The sequence below is a fragment of the Danio rerio genome, chromosome 15 (genome assembly GCF_049306965.1).
Source record: "Danio rerio strain Tuebingen ecotype United States chromosome 15, GRCz12tu, whole genome shotgun sequence".
In the NCBI taxonomy this organism is placed as follows: domain Eukaryota; kingdom Metazoa; phylum Chordata; class Actinopteri; order Cypriniformes; family Danionidae; genus Danio; species Danio rerio.
The window spans coordinates 11,257,596-11,281,118 of NC_133190.1; the positions used below are offsets into that span (position 1 = coordinate 11,257,596).

General features: G+C 36.2%; 1 protein-coding gene across 31 annotated transcripts in view; it reads right to left on the reverse strand.

The window, feature by feature from the left end:
• tenm4 (teneurin transmembrane protein 4) overlaps window positions 1–23,523 on the reverse strand; it is a 463,933-nt gene that overhangs the window by 32,338 nt on the left and 408,072 nt on the right. For all 31 annotated transcript variants that reach the window (XM_073922732.1, XM_073922725.1, XM_073922721.1 and 28 more), the window contains 2 exon segments: window positions 17,754–17,926; window positions 7,677–7,912 (listed from right to left, as the gene is read on the reverse strand). In XM_073922732.1, the coding sequence (XP_073778833.1) occupies window positions 7,677–7,912; window positions 17,754–17,926 (409 nt within the window).

A 23,523-nucleotide genomic window follows, 5' to 3' on the forward strand; every position in this document is an offset into this window, starting at 1 on the left:
CCGTATTAAGTATTATATACCATATTAAAATGATCTTTTCATATAGCACATTTCCTATAAAATCATAGTGGAATTGTTTTTGTAAATTGTGTTCTGCATTTAATTTCCCTCGAGCAGGGGTGCCCAAACTGGGTCCCAGAGGGCTGTTTTTTGGCATATTTTAGCTCCAACGTTTTTTAACATACATGCCTGGAAGTTTCTACAGTAGTATACCAAGAAAGAGCTTGATTAGCTGGTTCAGGTGTGTCTTGGAACTAAACTCTCCAGGACCCAGTTTGGGCACCCATGGCCTAGATCAGGGGTTCTCAAACTCAGTCCTGGAGGTCCGGTGTCCTGCAGATTTCAGCTCCAACTTGCTTCAACACACCTGCAAGGATGTTTCTAGAAAGCCTAGTAAGAGCTTGATTAGCTAGCCCAGGGGTGTCTGATTGAGGCTGTACACCAGACCTCCGGGCCCTAGATTAATGTCAGCCATCCTTCAGGCATCCCACAGCTTCTTTTACACACACACATATAAGCACGAAAAAAAATGCATGCAACGCACAGATCCACACCCTTTCCACCTAATAATAATAATATTATAATAATAAATAATAATAATATCAAAGTAAGTACATTGATTATGGTAGAGGAAACAAAATCTAAATATAAAATATCTAAAATATGTACACATATAAACTAGTTTATTATTATTTATAAATAATACTATATAACATCAAGTATTTATAACTATATGACAAGATTTCAGCGACAAGTAGCAGGACACAACCATTCAGTCCCTGCACTCCCAATGAAATGGTACTGGTTGTAACCTAATTACTACATATTAAACCAATTTGACATTATTAACAGTAAATACAACTTATGTTGTTGCTTTGCACTTAGTCACTGACTTTTATTATTAAACCATTTGCAATTTTTTTTTTTTTCCAAGATGTGAGGTAAAAGATGTTCAGTTACTTTTTAATAGTATGGCAATACATGTTAAATAAAATAGTGTTCAAGCTCACATCGGTAGCATGTAACACTGAATAAAGATTGTTATCTGTACCTGAGGTGATAATTGAATTTTTAGTTAATGCTGCTGTTTTGCTGAGACGTTGCGGAAATAGAAGCGGTTCCTGAAAATAGAAGTTCCATGTGTCGCTGTCATACATGGTTAGGACAAATACTTATTTTAACATGAAAAATATACCTTATATAGTGTTATAGCACTGTACTGCACATAGTTAGGACAGGGTGTAATACAATTTCTAAATAGATTTATACATATTTATTTATGAATTTAATAATGTGTAGATGTACATTTTATAAATAATAGTTTATAAATAATATAATACATAAGTAATAATTAGACTTTAAATTGAACACCCCCACACATCTATAAATATACATGTTTAATTAATGAATTACTACATACATTGTTAGAATTTAATTTAGATATTTAAAGCAAACATACAAGCACATAGATTATTTAATACATTTAAAAAAAAAATGTTATAACAATTTCAATTAGAATCATTCTTTTTTTCTCTCTCTGCGAAGGCGGTCACACTTTTTTCATTTCCCTTCCATATCTCTCCTGGCTGACTCCTCTTGTCTTGTCTTATTCTATCTCTGAGGCTCTCCTTGCCCTACTCTCCAAACAAATAAGGAAGTATGGACTTGATCAACTGATCTCTGAATGGAATTGACACCATCTACTCGATGAGAAGTCTGGGTTCGGGGGAACCAACCTGTCCTGTGGGGAAGTTTGCAGGTGGATACATGATGGACAGGTGGGAGAAGTGGTGCATCATCTGCCTGGCTGCTCTGTCTCTGGAGGATATTAAAGATATCTACCTATTCAGAACTTTGATGACGGGATTTCTGCTGATGGGCTTAGGTGGGGTCCTGGGGTATCAACGATTAATAAAAGCAGTCAGTGTAACACAAAACCCCTCCAAGCTGGCTAGCTGGATTGAAACGGTGGTGAGCATGGTTGTTATTACTCAAACTGTGGCATTAGAGCGCAAGTTGGAAAACATCGTGGAGAAACTAGCGACGTTGTAATGCGATTTGGAAAGACCTTTGATGGACATTTGATATCTGCAAAACTGGCAGATATCGACCCAAATTGAAAACTTTTTCTTCTCTTTTGGCTTCCCTGTGACTCTCCTGCCAGGCGGCCTCGGCTGGAGACAAACAACTTCCCTCGGACAACATGATAACAAGACGCTCTAAATTCCGGCTCCCTGTTCCAAGGACACCTGTGAGACTCTACAGGCTTACACACACACACACATACACACATACACAGCAAGACAATCACTGCCTAACCTCCACATCCCACATCTTTGTATGTTTTCACCCGCCGGAGTTGGTAGGTGGGTCTGTGACCAGCGCTCACTGGCTGCAGAACCAGATGGCTGCCGCCTTTATCAGACTATACACACCTCCCCTGTTCCCATCCCCTGTTGCCATAATATGTCTATGTGTTTATGTGCTTAATTCAATGGCAGTCTAAGAGGGGCTTTTTTCGCCTCCCTCTTCCCTAATGTATCTTATTTCCTCTTTCTAAAAGCTACCTCTTGTCTGACTTGTATTCACCTAAAATGTGTGCTGTTTGTGTATGGTCGGGGGGTCCAATTTCACTGCATGTAAAAGTGTATGTGACAAATAAAGGCTTTTCATCATCATCATCATTTAACTTTCAATGCATAGTCTTCAGCTTAGTCCCTTATTAATCAGGGTTCATTACAGTGGAACTAACTGGCAACTATTCCAGTATATGTTTTAAGCAGCGAATGCCCATCCAGCTGCAACCCAAAACTGGGAAACACACATACACCCTCACATTCACTGGCCCAGCCAGGACTTGAACTAACAATCTTCTTGCTGTGAGGAGTCAGTGGTAACCACTGAGCCACCATGGCGCCCTCTCAATTGCAATTTGACTATTTAAAACATATTTAACATTGTAAATATCTTAAAAGGCAATTGTGAACAACGTAATGCCTCCTTGTTGAAGAAAACTATTCATTCCTTTTATAAAATACCATGTATGAACAAAAATATTGTATCATCTTACAAAAGCCTTAAAGTGATCCAAATACTGCTGGTTCGAGAATAATGAAAAAATCAGACTGTGTAAGGTAAAGCCTTGGGGACTTGATCAGGAGACACTCTGTGCTGCCCTACACAATGACCTCTGCCCTGCGCACACTGACCTTCAGAGGCAGATATCTGACCAGACTCTACAGGATAGAGATGCTGATGGAGAAGCCATTACTCTGCTGTGAGGAGGTGTGACGGGGTGCTATGGAACTGTGCCTGCGTAAAATTAACTCAGGATGAGCAGATGACAGTGCGGAGGTAATGCTGAGGTCTGTGCGCAATTATAGAACCGCATGAGCTGCTGATCACAGGCTGGGTGTACAGTTTGTGCCATAAAATGCCATGAGGTACTCCATATTTCATAAGCACAAATGTGATTTGCGTGCATTATTAAAATGTAAGATTAGAAAGCATGAATAATTCATGTTGGTTTAAATATGTATTCTTTAAACAAAGATAATAGCATGTAAAATGCAAATGAGATATTTATTATTTAGAGCAAAAAAGAAAAACCTATATGAATAATACAAAACAGTACATATAGCTTTTATCAGTCCCATGAATATGTATCTACAGTATAGGCATACATATACTTTGCATATACTTTATTACATATACTTTATTGAGAAAAAAATGCTGAACATGGCTTTATAATAAATGACAATAATGTTTTAGACAAATTTTAACATTTTCATTCATTCATTCATTCATTCATTCATTCATTCATTCATTCGTTCATTCATTCATTCATTCATTCATTCATTCATTCATTCATTCTCCTTTGGGTTAGTCCCTTTATTCATCAGGTGTCGCCACAGTTAAACTAATGGCCAACTTATCCAGCATATGTTTTGCGCAGTGGATACCCTTTTAGCTGCAACCCAGTACTAGGAAATACCCATACATTCACACATTCACTCACACACTTACAGCGCATGTCTTTGGAATGTGGGGGAAACCGGAGAACATGGAAGAATCCCACTCATACACAAGAGAACATGCAAACTCCACACAGAAGTGCGAACTGGTCCAGCTGGGACTCGAACCAGCGACCTTCTTACTTTATGGCTACAGTGTTTACCGCTGAGCCACTGTACCACTCTATACATTTTCATTAATTCATTAATTTTATATAAATGTTATATTTATGCAATATATATTTGTTGCAATGTTGCATTTTTAGTTTCAAAATGATCTCATGTGACTTTATTTTTCATAACTTCATATACTTCATATTAGACCCCCTAGTTTTTTGCGATTACATGAACGCTGAATCCAACGCGAACTCACCAAAAAGTCCCAAATTTTTGTGATCCTGCAAAATTCTAATTAAAGCAAATAATCACAAAAAAATAAATAATCTCATTAAACATCAAATTTCGAACCTTATAATAAATTTATTTATTTCAGTTTGCAATTAATTGTTTTACATGACTAATAGACGTTGCATTGCACATGATGTATTTTTGAATGTCTCTCGAAAAATGACATCTCACCTGCGCCCTTACAATCATTACATTACATGGAGGCCCCATAGTGGGTTGTTCTGCAGTAGGGCTGGGCGGTACATCGATTTCTGGGGATATATCAATATGAATTCCAATGCAATATCTTGATATCTCAATATCTTTCATATCGATATGATTTAAGGCCACACGTGCACGAAACAGATCCCTCCAAGAGCTCCACTTGCACAAATGTGCGCATGTCCAAATGAATGATTCACTCCCCGAGTCATACAAAACATTTGTTTAAAATGAACAAATCTGTAAAGAATGACCAACCACTGACGCGACATAAAGAAATATGCCGGTGCAGTATCACAATCTGACTCCCCCGCATCACACCGCTCCTGCAGCCATTACAGCGGTTTATCAGAAACCTTTTATCGATCATTTCTCCCGCAATTGACAGCAAGTACGAACATAGTAGCCTTGTCAAATTGACAAGCAGCACCTGAATGTGTTTACATAAATTAAAATGCCAAAATGAGACGCATTTATACCGCATTTTGAAAGTGAAACTACCTCATATTCATTAATTACGCCCCATTCACATGGGGCTTCAGCGCCAATGCTTGACTGAAGGCAAGTCTGAAGTTGAGGCAGACGCGATTGACAGCAGCGTCAGCCAATGAAATTCAGTCAGCAATAGGCCACTGTCTAGCTGGTGTATTTGCATACAGCAATCTGATTAGCTGACGCTTCCATCGGCGCTTAAAAAGTTAAGCTAGTCCCAACTTCTGCAGTGAGCAACGCCTCTGAAGCGGCACCGACGGATCCACAATGCAGTTCGGCAATGCCTGATGTCACCCATTCAAAGTGAATGGAAAGCGTTGACACTGATGAATGTGAATGGGGCGTCATAAGTTCAGCATTTATTAAACGACAGTCACTTCTTTACATTTACGTTATAACACATTTAGCTCTGCATTCTGGTCTTTTATTGCATATTGATTTCAATTCAGATTATGTTCTAATCAATGTATTTATTTATTTATTTATTCATTCATTTATTTAGTTGTTTGTTTATTTATTTATTCTGTATAATTGATTTATGTATTCTAGCTCATTAACTGGTGGATGTGATTTTACATGGACACCAATAATTCGGTTGTAATGCAATTAAGACGATACTCTGATTAAGAGTATACCATGTAAACAGCGATTTAAAAAAATAAAATAAATATCAGATTAAGGTATTAATCAAACCAAAAAGAAATCAAATTAAGACGTGGAGTATGCAGTTTATTGAAGTGCAGTACAGACATGCAAACACCTTAATCAAACTATTACCATAATGTAGGACTTTTTGAGCGTTTTGCGACAGGATCGTCCACATACTCACTCACTTACTCACTCACTCACTCACTCACATCGTGAAACGCAGAGTTTTTTTTTTCTTCCATTCAGCATACGGTATGAATTTCCGTTAAAACAGCACTCTTCCAGCAGTTTGTAGTTACATCCAATATCTCGTTTGTCATGGGGGGCATACATGAAATATTCCAGAATGAAAGTAAAAGTGCCAAACTGCAGTTAATATCGATAAATTAAAAATGAAACACCTGAAATTACATGAAATTCCGGAGGAAATGCGGATAGCACGGTGACGCAATGACATTAATCTAATTATGTGCTATAACATGTAAAACGGGATCATGAAAGGAACACTCAAAAAGCAACTCCTTAATCTTATTATTGTCTTAATTAGATTAAGGCAAATACTTTGATTACTGATGTCTATGTAAAGTAGTCAGTGTTTCTAAACCAAGTTCCTGGAGGACCTTCAGCTCTGCCAACACAATCTCGCAGCAATTCGTAACTTTTTGATTCGATGGCTAATTCGTATGAATTTAGTACTATTTTCTCATTACCCAATGACGGTTGGATGCCATGCCTCCTTTTTAAAATCGTACATTTTGGTACGAATGAACTCATACAGGTTTGTACGAATTAGCCATGAACATAACAAAAGGGAAAATACTTACATTTCCTCATACGATCGGGCTGGCTATGCGAATGCGTCCTCAACCAAACACGCGTGACGCAGATCATCAGCTCATTAACGTGTTTTGTCTTCTACTGTTTTGTTCTATGTATTTATTATTTTTTTAAATTATATAGATAGATAGATAGATAGATAGATAGATAGATAGATAGATAGATAGATAGATAGATAGATAGATAGATAGATAGATAGATAGATAGATAGATAGATAGATAGATAGATAGATAGATAGATAGATAGATAGATAGATAGATAGATAGATAGATAGATAGATAGATTTATATCCAATACAAATAAACAAAGAAATGTAAAATACAGTCAAAACATTTTTAATCTGTCAAAACACATCAGTCTGAAGGCGGTTGGGTTTGCAGCTAGATATTTTGGGGGTTTGCTGACAGGAACAGCTGTTCACCACTGAAACACTGAATTAAAATTAACTAACTAATACCACTGACCCTCAGCAGATTATCCTCCTGTATGGGTGCTCATTCATTATAAAACACTCGCAGGACTTTCATTTTGAAAATTATGCAGAATTGCAAAGTGTTTAAAAGAAATAAACACTTCACGCATAGTTTGTGAATCAACAGACTTTCTTGTATGAGTTGCAGACACAAAGCACACGCGAGCTAGTTGTTATTATTAACTAATCATCTTCAGCTTTACATTTTGATGACAGTTTGCTTTATATAAATGAGAGATGCAGTCCTAGCAGACGTGAAGCAAATGGGAGTTTTTAACCACCGTTAAATTTTTAAGTTATATTGAAGCTGCCCACCTGCAGGCCCACTGGTTAAGAATCCCTGATCTAATTGAATAAAAAAGTCTATTAATTAATTTCGGACAATTTGGTGCTGAGTAAATTACCAAACCTCTAACATTTTGTTTACAATACACACAATGCTAAATGATCTACTGCTAAATGGCCAGTATGCTCTCTATGTAGTCTTTTTTACTTATTCTCTTTTGCTTTACCACCTTTCCCAGTAATAGAACAGAAATGGCAGCTTGTTTAAAATGCACTCTGATATCCATACACAAATAAGAGCACAATAGAGTGTTCTTACCCGGAGTCTGCGTCCGTACACTGTGACCTGCCCTCGCGCCTGCTCTTTGCGCTGTCTCCACTCCACCAGGTTGAGTCCATTGTCGATGGGCAGCGTGACGTTTCTCTTGCTTATGGTTGGGTTCACTGTTCCTGACAGCAGGTGAGGCTCCGTGTGGAGAGACACTTCCATGCCGTTTGCCAGTACCAGACGCAAAGAGCCATCCAGTCCGATGTAGTAACTGTTTTTGACTTGATCTAGGATTTAAATCAGAAACGACAGTCTCATATTTAGTGCAAAATAATTAAATTCAGTATTCACTTAGAGTCAATTAGGAATAAATATAATCTGTCATCATTTACTAACTTAAGTGGGAAAACGTGTTTCTGCTGAAAGATAAAAGATAAGAATGTTATAATTATTGACCTTATTTTTCACATTCAAGCATGCGCAGCCATTGGAATCTTCTGGCTCGAGACTTCTTCTCTTATTATTTTTTATTGTTTTTTAGATGTTAAAAATAGCTTGTTATGCTGCTTAATGTTACAAATGTATTAATATTATATTATTATAAAATCTTGTGGTCGATCCCAATTGTAAGAGCAACAAATAATAACTTGACGTCTAGTTGATCATTTGGAAAAGTGGCAGAAGGTAGATTTTTTTGCTGGGGAGTGACAGCGGGAAACACCAGAAAGACAAAATTACACAAAATCAGAGTCGGCTAAATAATGCCGCACCACACAAAATTGATATGTGTGTAAATGTAATGGTTTAGAAGCATTTCTTGACTTTGAGATTCATTCATTTATTAATTTTTTTTTCGGCTTAGTCCCTTTATTAATCTGGGGTCACCACAGTGGAATGAACTGCCAACTAATCCAGCATATGTTTTACACAGCGGATGACCTTCCAGCTGCAACCAATCTCTGGGAAACACCCATACACACTCAATCACACACATGCACTATGGCCAATTTTAGCTTACCTAATTCACCTGTACCGCACATATTTGGACATATATTTGGACTCAACACGGGGAGAAAATGCAAACTTCACACAGAAATGCCAACTAACCCAGCTGGGACTCGAACCAGCGACCTTCTTATTGTGAGGTGATCGTGTATGTCACCGGCACCGACATTGAGATGAAATGTTCAATTTTACATTGTTGAAAAATAAATTAATAATAAAAAAATTATATATTAAATGTAAAAAATATTTATTTGTTTACATATAGACAGTAAAACACTTTTCATTGTTTATCAAACTCATTTGCTCATCGTCTGTTTCTTTTAAAGTCTTTAAATTTAATATTAAACCTTGAAGGGCAAATACTTAATTTAATTCATGGGGCACATAATTCAATAAATATAATTCAGTAATTCATATAAAGCATAAAATGTTATAAATATTAACATATTAATTAGATAAAATTATCAGCTGCACTGAAAAAAATAGCTCAGCCTTGCATGCTTAATTTGAACAAGAAAAAATATTCATCCTAAAACATTAAATAAATATTATAGAAAGCAAAAATGTAACTTTCTCAAGCATCAACATATTGTTACAACACCAACTTTAAAAGTAATGCTTCAATGAATTATCTGATCTTTATATCAAGAACTTTGATAATTTACATTTAGAGGACCCTTGGAGTCTCTGTCATGTTAATGTAGGAAAGAGAACTGTTACACACATATTGTTTGCTATATGGATTGCAAAAACTTTGAAGCTCAATATCTCAAAATCATTCAGAACACAGATGGAACCTTATAATTCTAAGGTGACGATTTGTGCTACCCATTACATTACAAACCACAGGAAAGGGCAAATTCTTCAACAGCATAGCACTCCTTCTCATTCTTCAGCCTCCCCATCAAAGTTCCTGAAAGTAAAGAGGGTCAAGATGCTCCAGGATTGGCCAGCCTAGTTACCATACATGAACATTATTGAGCATGTCTGGGGTAACATGAATACAGAGGCTTTGTAAATTATTGAGCCCCCTAGTCCTAACTTTCGGGGCTCCAAAAAGGCATGGGCCCTTAGAATCATCATTGTGCGGTGCCGATGATCTAGAGGCCTTTGCCTTTCATGTAAGCCACTTACATACACCAAATAATCAACTAGAAGTCAAGTTATTTGTTGTTACTAAAACTTGGATAGGCGACAAAACTTTTGTCAGGTAGTGTATAGTCATGAACACACTTGTTTTCTGCCGTTTTTCATTCCTAGACATTTTTCTAATAGGCAACTGAATCTGAAGTTCTAAAACAATCTCAAAAACAAGCACAGTTCTGCATTGCGCAATAAGGCCAATAATTGACTTTTTTTCTACAAAATTGGGTTTACAAGGTGCAGTTCAGACCCGTTTTCTTCGAATAGCAACTCTGTTTGTTTTGCAACTGTGAACTTACATGGTTTCTCAAATAGTTTCCTTTATTTTTGAGTTAAACTGTCCCCCCTGAATTCTGACATCTTCTATATCTTCCAGATCGATACTGTATGTATTATACAACTGTACTGAATATCTAGCATCTCTTTCTCAGAATTGTGACTTTATTATTTTTGAAATGGCAAGTTTAGATGATTTCTTACAATTCTGACTTTCCTTCTTGCATATTTGAGTCAAAAGTGAGATATAGAAAAATTGATATGGTGTATATTACAATTTTTTGGTGGTTGTCCAGCACAACCTAAAGCAATGACTGTTAATATGTTTAAATAGCAACATATGACACTGTTGCTTCAACCTCAAGCAACAACGTAGAATCCTTAACCTTTTTGCAAGGTTGGTACAACGTTGTGAAGGTCGCTATGTTGAGGCAACATTTTGATGTGAACTTGCAATTTCATATTTCAAAGTCTTTATAAATTTTTCAGCATAATTGCAGGTTTAAAACGTACAATTGCTCAATAACAAATAACATTTCTTTTAGTATTTTAGTGAGCAGATTACATAAAAAGTCAATCCAAAAGTGACACGTTTGGTGCGAACATGCAGAATTCACCCAAATCTCGTTTTCTGCACACCCAAAAAAAAAAAAAAAAAAAAAAAAAAACTAATCATAAAAAGAATAAAGCTGAAAATTAACATAATTGATAGACTTGAAATTTGGAGTGAGTGATGCAATCCGAGTGCATTTGGTGCTAACCCAGCATTAGTTTATATTAGATTTATTTATTTTTTTCAATTGTGAAGTCACGCACCCGCTTCCAATGTTCCAAGATTTTGTATTCCATGGTTATCAGCTGATAGATATGGGCCAGTAGGGGATTTTTGCACCTACTGGTAGGCTTAGAAGGCTGTTATCATCCACCCACATGGTTGGGTTTAGGGTTGGGGTAGGGGTTGATGTTAATAAAATACAATAAATAGGAAATTTAATAAATAATATAAAAAATTGCTGTTAACTTTCAGTCACTGCTGTATGTCATCTATAGCTGTTTGACAATGTGAAGGGATAATAACAGCCTTCTGAGCCTACCAGTAGATGCAGAAGGCCCTATACTGACCCATATATATCAGCTAATAACCACTGATAATGTGAATTAAATTAAGTGATAACATTCAAATAGGCTGGTTCATGACTTTACCCTAGAATTCTAAGTTTCTACAATTCTCCAGCTTTTTTTTTTTCTTGCGATTTTAAGTTGATAAACTTTTAGGACTGAAAGATATGAATTGTAAATTGTAAAATTGAAAGTCATGTGCTCCACATTTTTGCTCAATGTGCATACAGTACTGAAACTAATATAATATATTATTATAATATATTATAATACTGAATACAAATATATATATATATATATATATATATATATATATATATATATATATATATATATATATATATATATATATATATAGCAACAAAGCATCAGAGTACATAATGGTTGAGCAGTAATTTACCATTTATTATCACAGTAACTATCTGTAATGGGTACATAAAGTAAAATACTGTAATTTATTCTTTGAAAAAAATAACATTATTTTGATTTCTTAAGGACTGCAAGAAACTAGTTGATTATGACTTTGACTCATGGTGGATATATCGCTATTCAAGATAATAGGGTGATAGTTTCTAATTTTTTAATTTCCAACAAGATGATAAGAGCCACAGTAAATTATGGCTAAATGCTGAAGCAAAATGTCTGACAAATATCCTTTCTTTGAGTTACATTCTGTATTTCTCTCAAAATGGCAGCCAAATTTATGAGCAGACTGTTTGCTCAACGAGACCAGACAGACAGTGAAACAAAGGGATGATTCAAAGCCTAGTTAGTGTTTGAGCTGCCCTCAAAAGACCGAAAGAGAGCGAGTGAGGCAGAACGCTATCATAGTTGAGGCCGTCTGCCTGTGGCAACTGAGATGCAGCTAAATCTGAAACTGTCTGTCTCCATCCCCAGGTGGTCTCGCTAAGCGCTTCGGAGGGACAGGAAAGATGGAAGACGGTGAAAGAAAGCGGGCAGGGGTGAACATGAGATAAATAAAGAGACTGGAAAGAGAAAAAAATGCGAACAAGAGCCACGTAACCAATGAGAAAATGTCTACTTTGATGAAACTCTCATTACTGGTCAAAGAGATTTAATTTCTCAGAGCAGACAGGAACCATATAAACTAGCTAACATGTCGCTAGGGGGGTTGAAGACACTTTTATTCCTGGTATTAATTAGAGATTCTGACAGAAAACAGAAAAAAGCTAATCCCTTGAAGGCTAGACGGTTTGTGCAGAAGTTTCTAGAAATGTAAATACATCTATTATATTAGAAATGACACAAATCTCAAATGACAGTGGTTGCTAAACAGTCCAGTTTGTCTATCTGCTTATGTTAGGGTATTAAGCACATGTTCAAGTAACTGTGATTATATTTGCTACAATTGCAGTTTATGTTTGTAAAATACAACTTAATTTCTTGCAGTTTAACTCTTATTATGTGATTACAATATAATATGTAGGCCCACATGGAATCTGTGCGCACAGAAATCAAGAGGGGTCTGGATGCAGACCCAGTTCAGTGCAAACTGAGCTACATCCAACGCTTTTTAATGCGCTCACCTAACCCCACCCCTAACAGTGACGTCACTCACTCCATTGAGTGCATTGTGTTCGATATTGCATCGCTGAGTGATGCTATCTCAGCTTGCATCATAACGGCTGCATCCATTTGAGTCATTGAGTGTATTTTGTGTACATGTGGTTAAATTTATAATTACTGAGTTTTTAAATGAATTTAAGTAATATTACTAACTAATATGAACATGTTCAAATGATTTACGTACTGTATTGTTTGCTAAGCAGAGCCGGTCCTCCCTATAAGCGAACTAAGCGGCTGCTTAGGGCCACTTTATATATAAAGGAAGGTTGCTGGTTCAAGCCCTGGCAGTGTCAGTTGGCATTTCTTTGTACAGTTTGGTTGTTCTCCTTGTGTTCACATGGGTTTCCTCCGGGTGCTCCAGTTTCCCCCACAATTTCAAAGACATGCGTTACAAGTGAATTGGGTAAGCTAAATTGTCAGTAGTGTATGTGTGTGAATGAGTGTGTATGGGTGTTTCCAGTGATGGGTTGGAGCTAGAAGGGCATCTGCTGCGTAAAACATATCCTAGATAAGTTGGCGGTACATTCCATGGTGGCGACCCCAGATTAATAAAGGGACTAAGCCGAAAAGAATTAATGAGTAATTTAGATATGTATGATTTGGATTTTGGATAATATATTTCACCATAAACATTATTATTGTTTATTTATTCCTTTGCTGGGAATTAGGTTCGAATTTGGAAATAGTTTTGAAACAAATCTTTGCACTTAAAACAAAATCAAATAATGGCTAATGGATGTCTTCAGTGGAGTGCTTACAACATGATTTTCTTACTCCACGAGTGTAAAGGAGTAAAGTAAAGAGTAAAAGGGAAAGTAAAGAGGCCGAATGGAGGAGGCTCATTCTTTATCCTTGCGTAGTCGGATAGTGCAGAGTTTTTTCGTTAGAGAAACGTTCAGTGTAAATAGCAAATGCGCCATGGCAACACAACTGACTCTTAGAGGCAATAGGAGATGAGATTCTGATTGGTTTAATGCACATTGTGCTCAAAACACACCCATAACTCATTAAGAGAATAAGCACAATCCTATTAGACCAGGCGCCAGGGCGCAGACTGTATTTTTCCATCCTTAAAATAGCAAAAGTGTATCCAGACTCACTCTTAACACTCTGTAACAAAAAGACTATCAAACTAATCAGAACTAATATCTGACAATGGCTTTATAAATGCATTGTCTTTAAAATAAATCACAACATCCACATTGATAGTTTCTATTATTTACTTTGCCACAAGTTTTTCTTCTTTATGCTGTTTCATAACCACAGCAACATCATCTTCATAAACATAAATAAAACTATTGCACGTTCATCTGTTGATGTTGGATTCAGGTAAATAACATTGATGCTTTAAAAAAGCCCTTACCGAATGACCTGGAAATCGAACATGCACTCAGCACAACCTTGAAAAGTCAATAAGCTCCACAAGGTCACCACCTCCGAGAAATGTATATCCAGATTGTGTGTGTTTGAGCTACAGCCAAACTGGTCTCCATTTACAAAGCAGACAATAGTGAATTAATTAGCAGCAAAGCGTTTGGCAGGGTGCCCTATTCCCTCTATCCAGCAGATGTCCGGGAAAAGGTCACCACACATAGGTGACTATTAGTTTAGTCCAGGATAAGAATATAAGCAGAACTTTACTTTGCTCTCCAGTAAACCAATCGAAGCCCAAAAGAGGAGGACAGCCCTTCAAATCAAATGCTCACAGGAGCACGGAAAAAATCTTTACAGTTTCTGAAAAAATAGAGCAGGGCAAGGGGAGTTCAAAGCTATTTATTGGGAATCGATGGGGCGCTCGGTTAGGTGAAAACCAGGATATCACGATGCCAAAGTATGCAAGGAAAATCACAAGCTGAGACGGTGGCCCCTGACCCCAGCAACGCCCCTCTGTCTCAAGGGCCAAAGTGATTAAGATTTGGTTTTTAGAGATGGACAGGGAAATCAGGAGCTTGCTGGGAAAAAAAAGAGATGCTGGAGCAAACAAAAGTGGTGGACAGGAAATCAATCCGGACTTCTGTCTTCATGAGTGGGCGGCGTTGCGATTTTAGAGAAAATACAAACACTCATGGCTTCATTGATTTCACAGAGAAGAAGCTTGTTTGCTACCCACAAATATATAAATTTTGCCTCACAGTTATTTTACTTTATGTACAGCTGCTGATGTTTCTGCTGTACAAGAGAAGGAAGTAATTACTTTTGAGTGAGCACTTGCTTTCTTTCTGGTATTTACTCGCTTCGAACACATTTGAGAGCAAACTAAGAACTAAGAAATGAGACTCTACTACTAAACTCTCAAACGATATCATACACTTAAAAAAATGACTTGTTGTTTGTTCAAACTACTTATTTAAAATGAGAAACAACACAATTCTTGAGTTTTTTGGTACAAATCAATTGTTGTATGTTCAATCCACTTACATTTGTAAAAACTAATGAGTTAACTTAATCATTTTATGTTGCCCCAATACAAATCAGTTGTGTGGAAGCCAGCATTTTTTTACAGTGTGAGTTGCACACAATTTATTCATGTTACCCCAATACATATCGATCCAGTTAACTTAATTGTTTTTACTTATTGTTTTTAAGTCGATTGAATATAAAACAATGAAATTGTCCCGAAAAAAGAAAAGAAAAAAAAAAAACAATTTTGTGTTGTTTCAGCTTATTTTAATTAAGTAGTATGGACAAGCTGCAAAATCCTTTTTTTTTTTTTTTTTTGAGTGTATGGCATCACTAGCTCATCTACAGTTGTCTTTTCAGAAGACACTAACACAGTAATGTTTAACAAATTTTTTTTAAGATTTAAGTCTTTTATGTCTGCAGAATATGTCTGTAAAGTTTCAGCTAAAAATACTCATCAGATTATTTATTATACCTTTTTAAAATCTTGGATATTTGAGCTGTTAGGACAGTGCAGCTGTTTTTGTTGCCTGGGCCTTCAAGATTCTCCCCGCCAACTGTTTGCACATGCGTGTCAGAGCTATAGAGGTCTGTCTGATGCGTGTAGCCTTCACATGGATAAACAGCATAGTGACAGACAAGAATGGAGTTGATCTCCCTTACAACTGTCTGAACCTTCACAATTGTTTTTGAAAGATTTATTGTGGAGCAAATTTAAGCCTTTCTGCGATGATGAGTCATGCATGTTAATACACTGCTGTATGGAAATTGTTAATGTAATAAAATAAACCTGATTTAAGTCCACAAACCTGAAATGAAGCGTCTTATTTTCGAACTGTGATGGCACTGCGCTGTGGTGATAAATTACGTAGTGATTTTACTGCATTATTATTATTATAACATGCACTTATTTAAAAACCATTTAAATTTGTAAAAATCATTTTTGAGGTGCAGATGATCACAGAGAGCTGAACAGATCTTTTAGTCCCAGTGGCTTTGCCCATGTCCTGTCTTATTGATATGATTGTACCATAATCTTAAAACATTATACATGCAATCAAACAGACTTGTAATTCATTTGGGCTATGGCTAAAGGCAATGTTTGGTCGCAATCATAGTTATTTGCTCCAGAGAAACAGATCTGACTGGAATGTTAAAGTGCACCTATGATGAAAATCATCTTTTGTAAGCTGTTTGGTCAAAATTTTGTGTAGGTATAGTGTGTCAACAGTCATATTGGGATGATATAAAAAAACAATAGGTCTCTTTTTTTAATTTCCTGATGTTAAAATAGTATACAAATCCCTCCCATTTTGAGGCAGACCTTACATGATGTAGGAGTGCGGTTTCCCCGCCCGCCGAAATGATTGTTAGCTGCATGTCTTCTTAGTAATGCATATAATCATATCAACAAGACAGGACATGCGCAAAGCAATTGGAATGAAAAGATATGTTCAGCTCTCTGTGATCTTTAATCATCATCAAATGGGATCAAGAATGAGTTTTACAAGTTTAAAATGTTTTTAAAACATTTTGTACATTAACATAATGGATATCCTTACAGCAGTGTATATTAACATGTGTCCTGTCACATTTGCCATGCAAAAACAGTTTGCATGTGTGCAGTGTGAAAACCACTGTGTGTATGTGTGTCTGTGCATGCGTGAACTTTGAAAAAACATTATGTTTGACTCATCAAAAGGCTTGAATTAACTCCACAACAAATACATCAAATAAGCATTGGGAATGTTCTTACTGTAGTATTTGTCACAAAAGTTATGTGAAATCTGCTTCCATGTTTGTCACTGTGCTGTTTATGCGATGCAGCCGAGGCTGAGATTAAGGCACACTCTGTCAAGCATGTGAAAACAGTGGGTGGGGAGAACCAGCAATAAAGGTACAGGCCACAAAAACAGCAAACAAAGTGTTTAGAGCAGAAAATTCCAAGCTATAATAAATAATCTAATGGGTGTTTTGAGCTGGAACTTTACAGACACAATCTGGAGACACAAAAGACTTCTCTTAATTCTTGAAAAAGGGGTAAAAAAGGTGCCTTTTACATTTATAGCTAATAAAATTTCTATAATCTATGCATATTCTATAATAAATGCAATATGCAAACTTAACCTTTGTTCTTTTAACTGATGTAGCATATTTATACTGTCGATTTGTATCAGTCATTGTTCAGTAACACGAAGAGTTCAGCTGCAAAAACCTCTAAATCCATCAGACATATTTTCTTGTAAATGAGCATTTTCTATCAGGCTCCTTTGATAAAGTTCAGAAGTTACATTTTATATAAATAGCCTAGTGAAAAAATACTCACTCTATGAGTCATTATGATTCATTACATTATGATTCATTCTTTTGTCTGGTTATTGAGTTCAGTTAAATGGCAAATCATTTGCAGTAGTTCTAGAGACAAAGTAACTGAATGGACCCAATAGACCTAAAACAAACACAATTAATTATTGTCATATCCATAGTTCTTATTTTTGGAGCTTAATGATGACAGAATTTCAGACTTGGGTGAAAATATAAGTAAATGCACTGTAATATTAAAGTCACAGATAAGATCCAGTAAGCAGATAGCCTTACCCTGCATGAGCGTGTAGAATGTTCCGGATGCTGACAGGTTGGTGGTGACGGTGATGTCCTCTTTGTTGGAGCCTTCGGTTTGCACGCGTACAGTGCTGTCTGAGTCTGTGCGATAACTGCTCACCCGGCCTGTAGGGTAGGTCACGTTTGTCAGCCGGCCGTAGTTGTCATACCTGAGAAGATGAAGAGAACAGAGGAAAAGTGTGAAAAATCTTGCTCGGCAGGCCTTTAATGAGACCAACTGTGGCTTTCAATCAAACGTGGTTTGCTTTTCTAGTAAGGGATCGTCAAAGCGAGTTGCAGAAGCACAAGGAAAGCTTTTGGAAAAATGTAACTATGTCACAAAACAAAATAATTTGGAGTCTAATAGAAAAAGGTTGAAGGTCTTTTTCGCTTTTTGGAAATGTTTACCGCTGTCACAGACATCATTATTTTGTTTGCTCGCACAAGTACAGTGGCACAAAATAACACTTCAGCTTCAATATCTAGAACAAAACTGAGCTTATTTGTTAAAAAACAAACTGGGTCTCTGTTTTCTCACTGGCCTGCTGTGCTTGAATGTGGTTCTCATGGAAGCTGAGCACTTGCACAGAATTTATGTGACTATGAACTCTATGAATTTGAATTTATGAATGATTCATTCTTTATATAAATGTGCATTTATGCACCATAGTAATTGTTAATCATAGTATCTCCTTGTCCTTTACCAACATTACTTCTCTGGTTTATTTTTGTGAAGGAAAGATCAATCTGTCAATCACACGATATCCACCAAAAGCAAAGCACAACCTTCTAATCTACTCCAATCATTATTTTACTTGTTCCAGCAAAGTCATGCTTGGTCACAATTGCATTTTTCAGGTTGAAACTATACTAAGTTATCATCTACAGAGATACATTAAGCTCTACAGTGGTTCCTCTCTATAATGCTGTTCATCTTTCACCACAGTGTCCTGATTGGCTGTAGACCATTGTCAAACAATCACAGTCCAGTACAGAATGTATTCAGCTTGCCAAATTTACATAAATCTTCTATCGCTAACAGCGTGACTGGAGTGCTGTACTGTATGTTTGCAAGTTTTCCCTCCAACAAACTCCTTAATGTCTCTGAATCTTTCTGCAAACTCAAGCGCACCTGCGGTGGCACCCGAAAGGCAGAGGAAGATGCTAACCATCGCAGAACAATTTGTACTTCTGGACATTTTAAAGGAAGGTGGATGTTATGTGGCTGTAGGGCGCCATTACAGAATAAATGAATCTTTGGTTCGTTAGATTCAGTTTTGCAGCCTAAAAACATCTATAAGAATTAATAAAAATAAAGCTGACTAGTTCAAGGATTTCCCCTATTGCAGGTTATTTTAAGAATCGTAACTCCTGCGATTAAGGAGGGACCACTGTATGCATAAAAAAGGGTAACATTTTATTTTGATGGTCTATTTGACTATTAGTAGACTGTCTGCTTAATATCTGTTGATACTGACATTTAACAGTCCTTCAACAGACATTTAGGGGCCTTCTCACACTATGCTATCCGAACCGTGCCCAGGCCCGTTTCCCAAATCGATTGAGAAATGTGAGTGCTTTGAATCGTGCTCAGGCACGGTTCACTTGGCCAGCCTTGGCCCGGTTTGAAGAGGTGAGCCAGAGCCCGGTTCACTCGGGCTTTGGCGCGGTACGCTTGCGTGTGGAGTGCAAAACGCAACTAAGGCGAAAACTGAAAGTGAGACGTGACTTTTAAGGGACTGTTTCATATGGATTAGTTAATCATTCTTATTGTTCAATGAACGGCAACTGTTCAGATTATTAAAGACGCAAACTCCTCACTGCACGACAGCTGCACCTTCAGCAAACCTCCTAATTCCTGCAGCACAAGGACTTTATGACTGTTTATGAGTGTCAAAAGTGGCTGATCTGTTCGGCGAAATATTTGACGGCGAGTCACTACATCCCAAACAACTTAAACGATATAACTGAAGAAATCTCCACTGTACTGAGCGAGAGCATCTCTACTGAACAGCACATCATCAATGATGTAAGCGAGCCCATGCCCAAACGGAATGTGAGTGTGGGCCGTCGGGGGAGATGGAAGCGGGGACAAGCCTGCTTTGACTCGGTTTAAGGAAACTGTATATAGTGTGAGTATGCCCTAAATGACACTTCGCAAGTGCATGTCAAATTACACTAACCCTAACCCTAAATCCCAAACTAAGAGTGTATTTATAATCCAATAATAATTAGTTGGCATAGATGCAATGTAACTTAAATTCAACAAACGGACCATTAAAATACAGTATGACCAACAAGGGGTATCATATAAAACGAAACGTGCGTTTTGGGAATGTGAACCTGCTTTTTCTTAAACCAGGCTCCAGCAAAATATTTAAAGTCTTCTCCTTGTTTTTGTATTTTATCTACATGGGGTAAGCACAGCACCACTAAAAGTCTAGAGAGTATACTACATTAGTTTTAATCAGTTTCATGGTATTTTCATGGGAGGCAAAAAAGTTAAGTGTCAATGTAGCCAAATAACTTGAAAAAATGACTTAAAAATAATGACAACGCACTGACAAATGAAAATAATCTGTTTGTTTTTAGTTTTTGCTTTTTTGAATTAGCCCCTTGTAACTAGCAGGTGTCCTCAGTGTGCTACTAGTGCATCTGACCAGTGAATCCAGCTCATGTAACCTAATCTGTCTAACCAAGCAGTGACTTTAGCAATCGCAGTTTAATAAAAAAACAACACAAATTATGTCTCTTGCATTTTCAAAGAGGCCAACAGATGATACTGAAACTAGCAACGGACATCTGAGGAACTATTACTTTGATTTATTTATTTTTTAATATATTTTCAATATGCTACAAATTGCCAGCATGGCTTTTCTGACTTCTACGTACAGTATTTATATTATTATCAGCGATGCTACTAGCTTAACTACCAGGCCTGTTTCCCGGATCATTTTGAGAAGTGTGAGTGCTCTGAATCGGGCTCAGGCACGGTTCACTTGGCAGGCCCTGGCCCGGTTTTTAAGAATATTTATACATTACAGTGTGTATGTGTGTGTATATATATATATATATATATATATATATATATATATATATATATATATATATATATATATATATATATATATATATATATATATATGTATATACTGTAATGCTTATTCCAAAATATTTTTCTTAACTATAAATGAATATTTTAAATGTGTAACGCCTGGTTTTATTGGATTTTTTTGTTTTTTGTTTTAGCTGTTCTATACCATAATGTGTTTCTGTTTAGTACAGCATATTATTTACAGTAAATAACTGAACTAAAATATTATGCCTCATAAGTTTTATTGACAGTTTTATTGATCAAAAAGATTTGATTGACTTGGTTTTAAGTTGCTTCGATTTAAAAATGAAAATTGTAAAAATAGCTAAGATGTAGCTATAAGCTACTTAATCCATGTAGGTTTTAGCTTAGCTTGCTACAGTACATTTCCTAGGGGGTGGCTTTTAGTGTAGTTAGGCTACATTTTAAGTAGAGTAGCTAATAGCTTCGCTCACTACATTTTTCAAGTAGCTTGCCCAACACTGATCATTATTTTCCATGGTATAACAAATTGTTTCCAAGATAATCATATTTAAACAAACTGTGAAAAGACAGCATCAAGCAGTGCGTCCCCACAAATGTCATCTGCAGCTTTAAATTGCCCAAGTCCTATATGTTTTCAATGGATTCTGACTAGCTGTCAGTGTTTTATCGTTAATTAGCTGAAAAAAAGGTTCTGAGAGTAATTCCATTGATATTGTTTCCATTAAAAACGCAGCCACTGAGAAATGGTTTCAAGTATCTTGGGTGATCTGAAATTGCTTGGTTCTGAAAATAAAATGAAATATGAAAATTTCACAGAACTGAGTATAGAGCAGCTTTTTGCAGAGAGATCATTCAGCCAACCAGAAGTGACAGCAGCAAGTAGTCTGGAAGAAAACACTAAGACTGTCTAAAATCGCATAGTGATGTACTTAGGCTAAAGGTACCAAAAGAGTGTTTATTGCAGGGATGCCATAGCAGGGGCACTTTTGCTTACAGTATAAGGTTCTAGGGCTATAGTGTGATTGTATAGGACATACTACATTTGCTATATGATTATCACATGAAACACACTTCACTGCCATTCATGAACACTCTCAAGTGGCCTCGTAGGAAAGTAAAATTTCCATTAGGTGTACACCTCAGAATTTTGTTATTCAGACTTGTAACCTACTGTTTAATGAAGTACTGAGAATTCAATATACTTTATTTGTTTGTTGCTATTTTTTGTTTACGACAGAGTAAGAGAGTATGCAGATTTGGATGCAGCCAACAGGAATGTTTTACAATAACAATGTCAGAGAAACGTTTTATTTTTCCTTGCAATTTTGAAAAGCTTTGCAAACAGATGTTGACATTTTCATAAAAATTACTTAAAATGCTTTATTATTTATGCGGGGCTAACAGATGGCAACCATGCCATTTTGTAAAGAAACATTATTTACCTGCACAGAAACGAATATAATATTGTTTTCCAAAACCCATTTTTGAAAGTTTGTAATTAAAGATTCCAAAACAAAACTCCCCAGACCAAAGTACATACAAGTTTTCAGTTTTTAGTTGAACAGCATTGTTTAAACACTCACTCAGATCTGATTTGGCAAAGAAACTCATTATATTTTCCATGCAATGGAAAACCTGGAAGAAAAATCTACCAAAGTTTCTCGCAATATTTCCCAATGTGTTTTACAAAGGAGGTTTTCATTTTATGAGAAAAACAGGTCTGTGGTAAACGCAACTCAAAAATATCAAACTGCACAGATTCAAATCCAAATCCAAAATGTTCTTATCTAACCATTTTTTTTATTTTTTATTCAAGGCTTATTGAAAATGTGCCTTGGCTGAAATTTTATTGCAACACGTAAATTTATTGCCGATGAATCCACTAGAGAACAGCATCTAATTTTTTTTTTAACTAAAATACGTAACTTTAAGTATGTTTTGTAGTAGGCCTACGTTTTAGATGTCAAATCCACTAGAGGGCACTGTCAACTTCAAATCTTCAAATCTGAAATATGTTACTTTAGTATGTTTTGTGGTACATTTCAGATGAAAAATAAACTATAGTGCAATTTGAGCAATTCTGAAAAATGTTACTTAAAGTATGTTTTGTAGTATGTTTCAGATGACTAATCCACAAGAGGGCGCTGTCTGCTTTTTTGTGAATCTGTAATACTTTACTTACATTACTTAAAGTAGATTTTGTTGTACATTTAAGAAGACAAACCCACTAGAGGACACTGTCTATATGTTTTTTTTAAATATGAAATGCTTTGGGTAAATGTTGTTGTGCGTTTCAGGTGACAAATCCACTAATAGTTTCTGTGTACAATTTATTTATTTTTTTTGTATATGAAATGCGTTACATGAGGTACATTTTGTTAAACATTTCAAATGACAAATCCATTATAATGTATCATGTTTATTTGCGCAAAACTAAAATGCGTTACATGGTGAATGTTTTGTTGTACGTTTGAGCAGACAAATCCACTAGAGTCGCTGTCTACATTTTTCCAAATCTGAAATATGATACTTGGGATGTGTTCTGTAGTACATTTCAGATGATTAATCCACAAGAGGGCGGGGTTTGAGCAACATTTGAGCAAATCTGAAATATGTTACTTGGAGTAGGTTTTGTGGTACATTTTAGATGACAAAACCACTAATGGGCACTATCAATCTTTTTGTGAA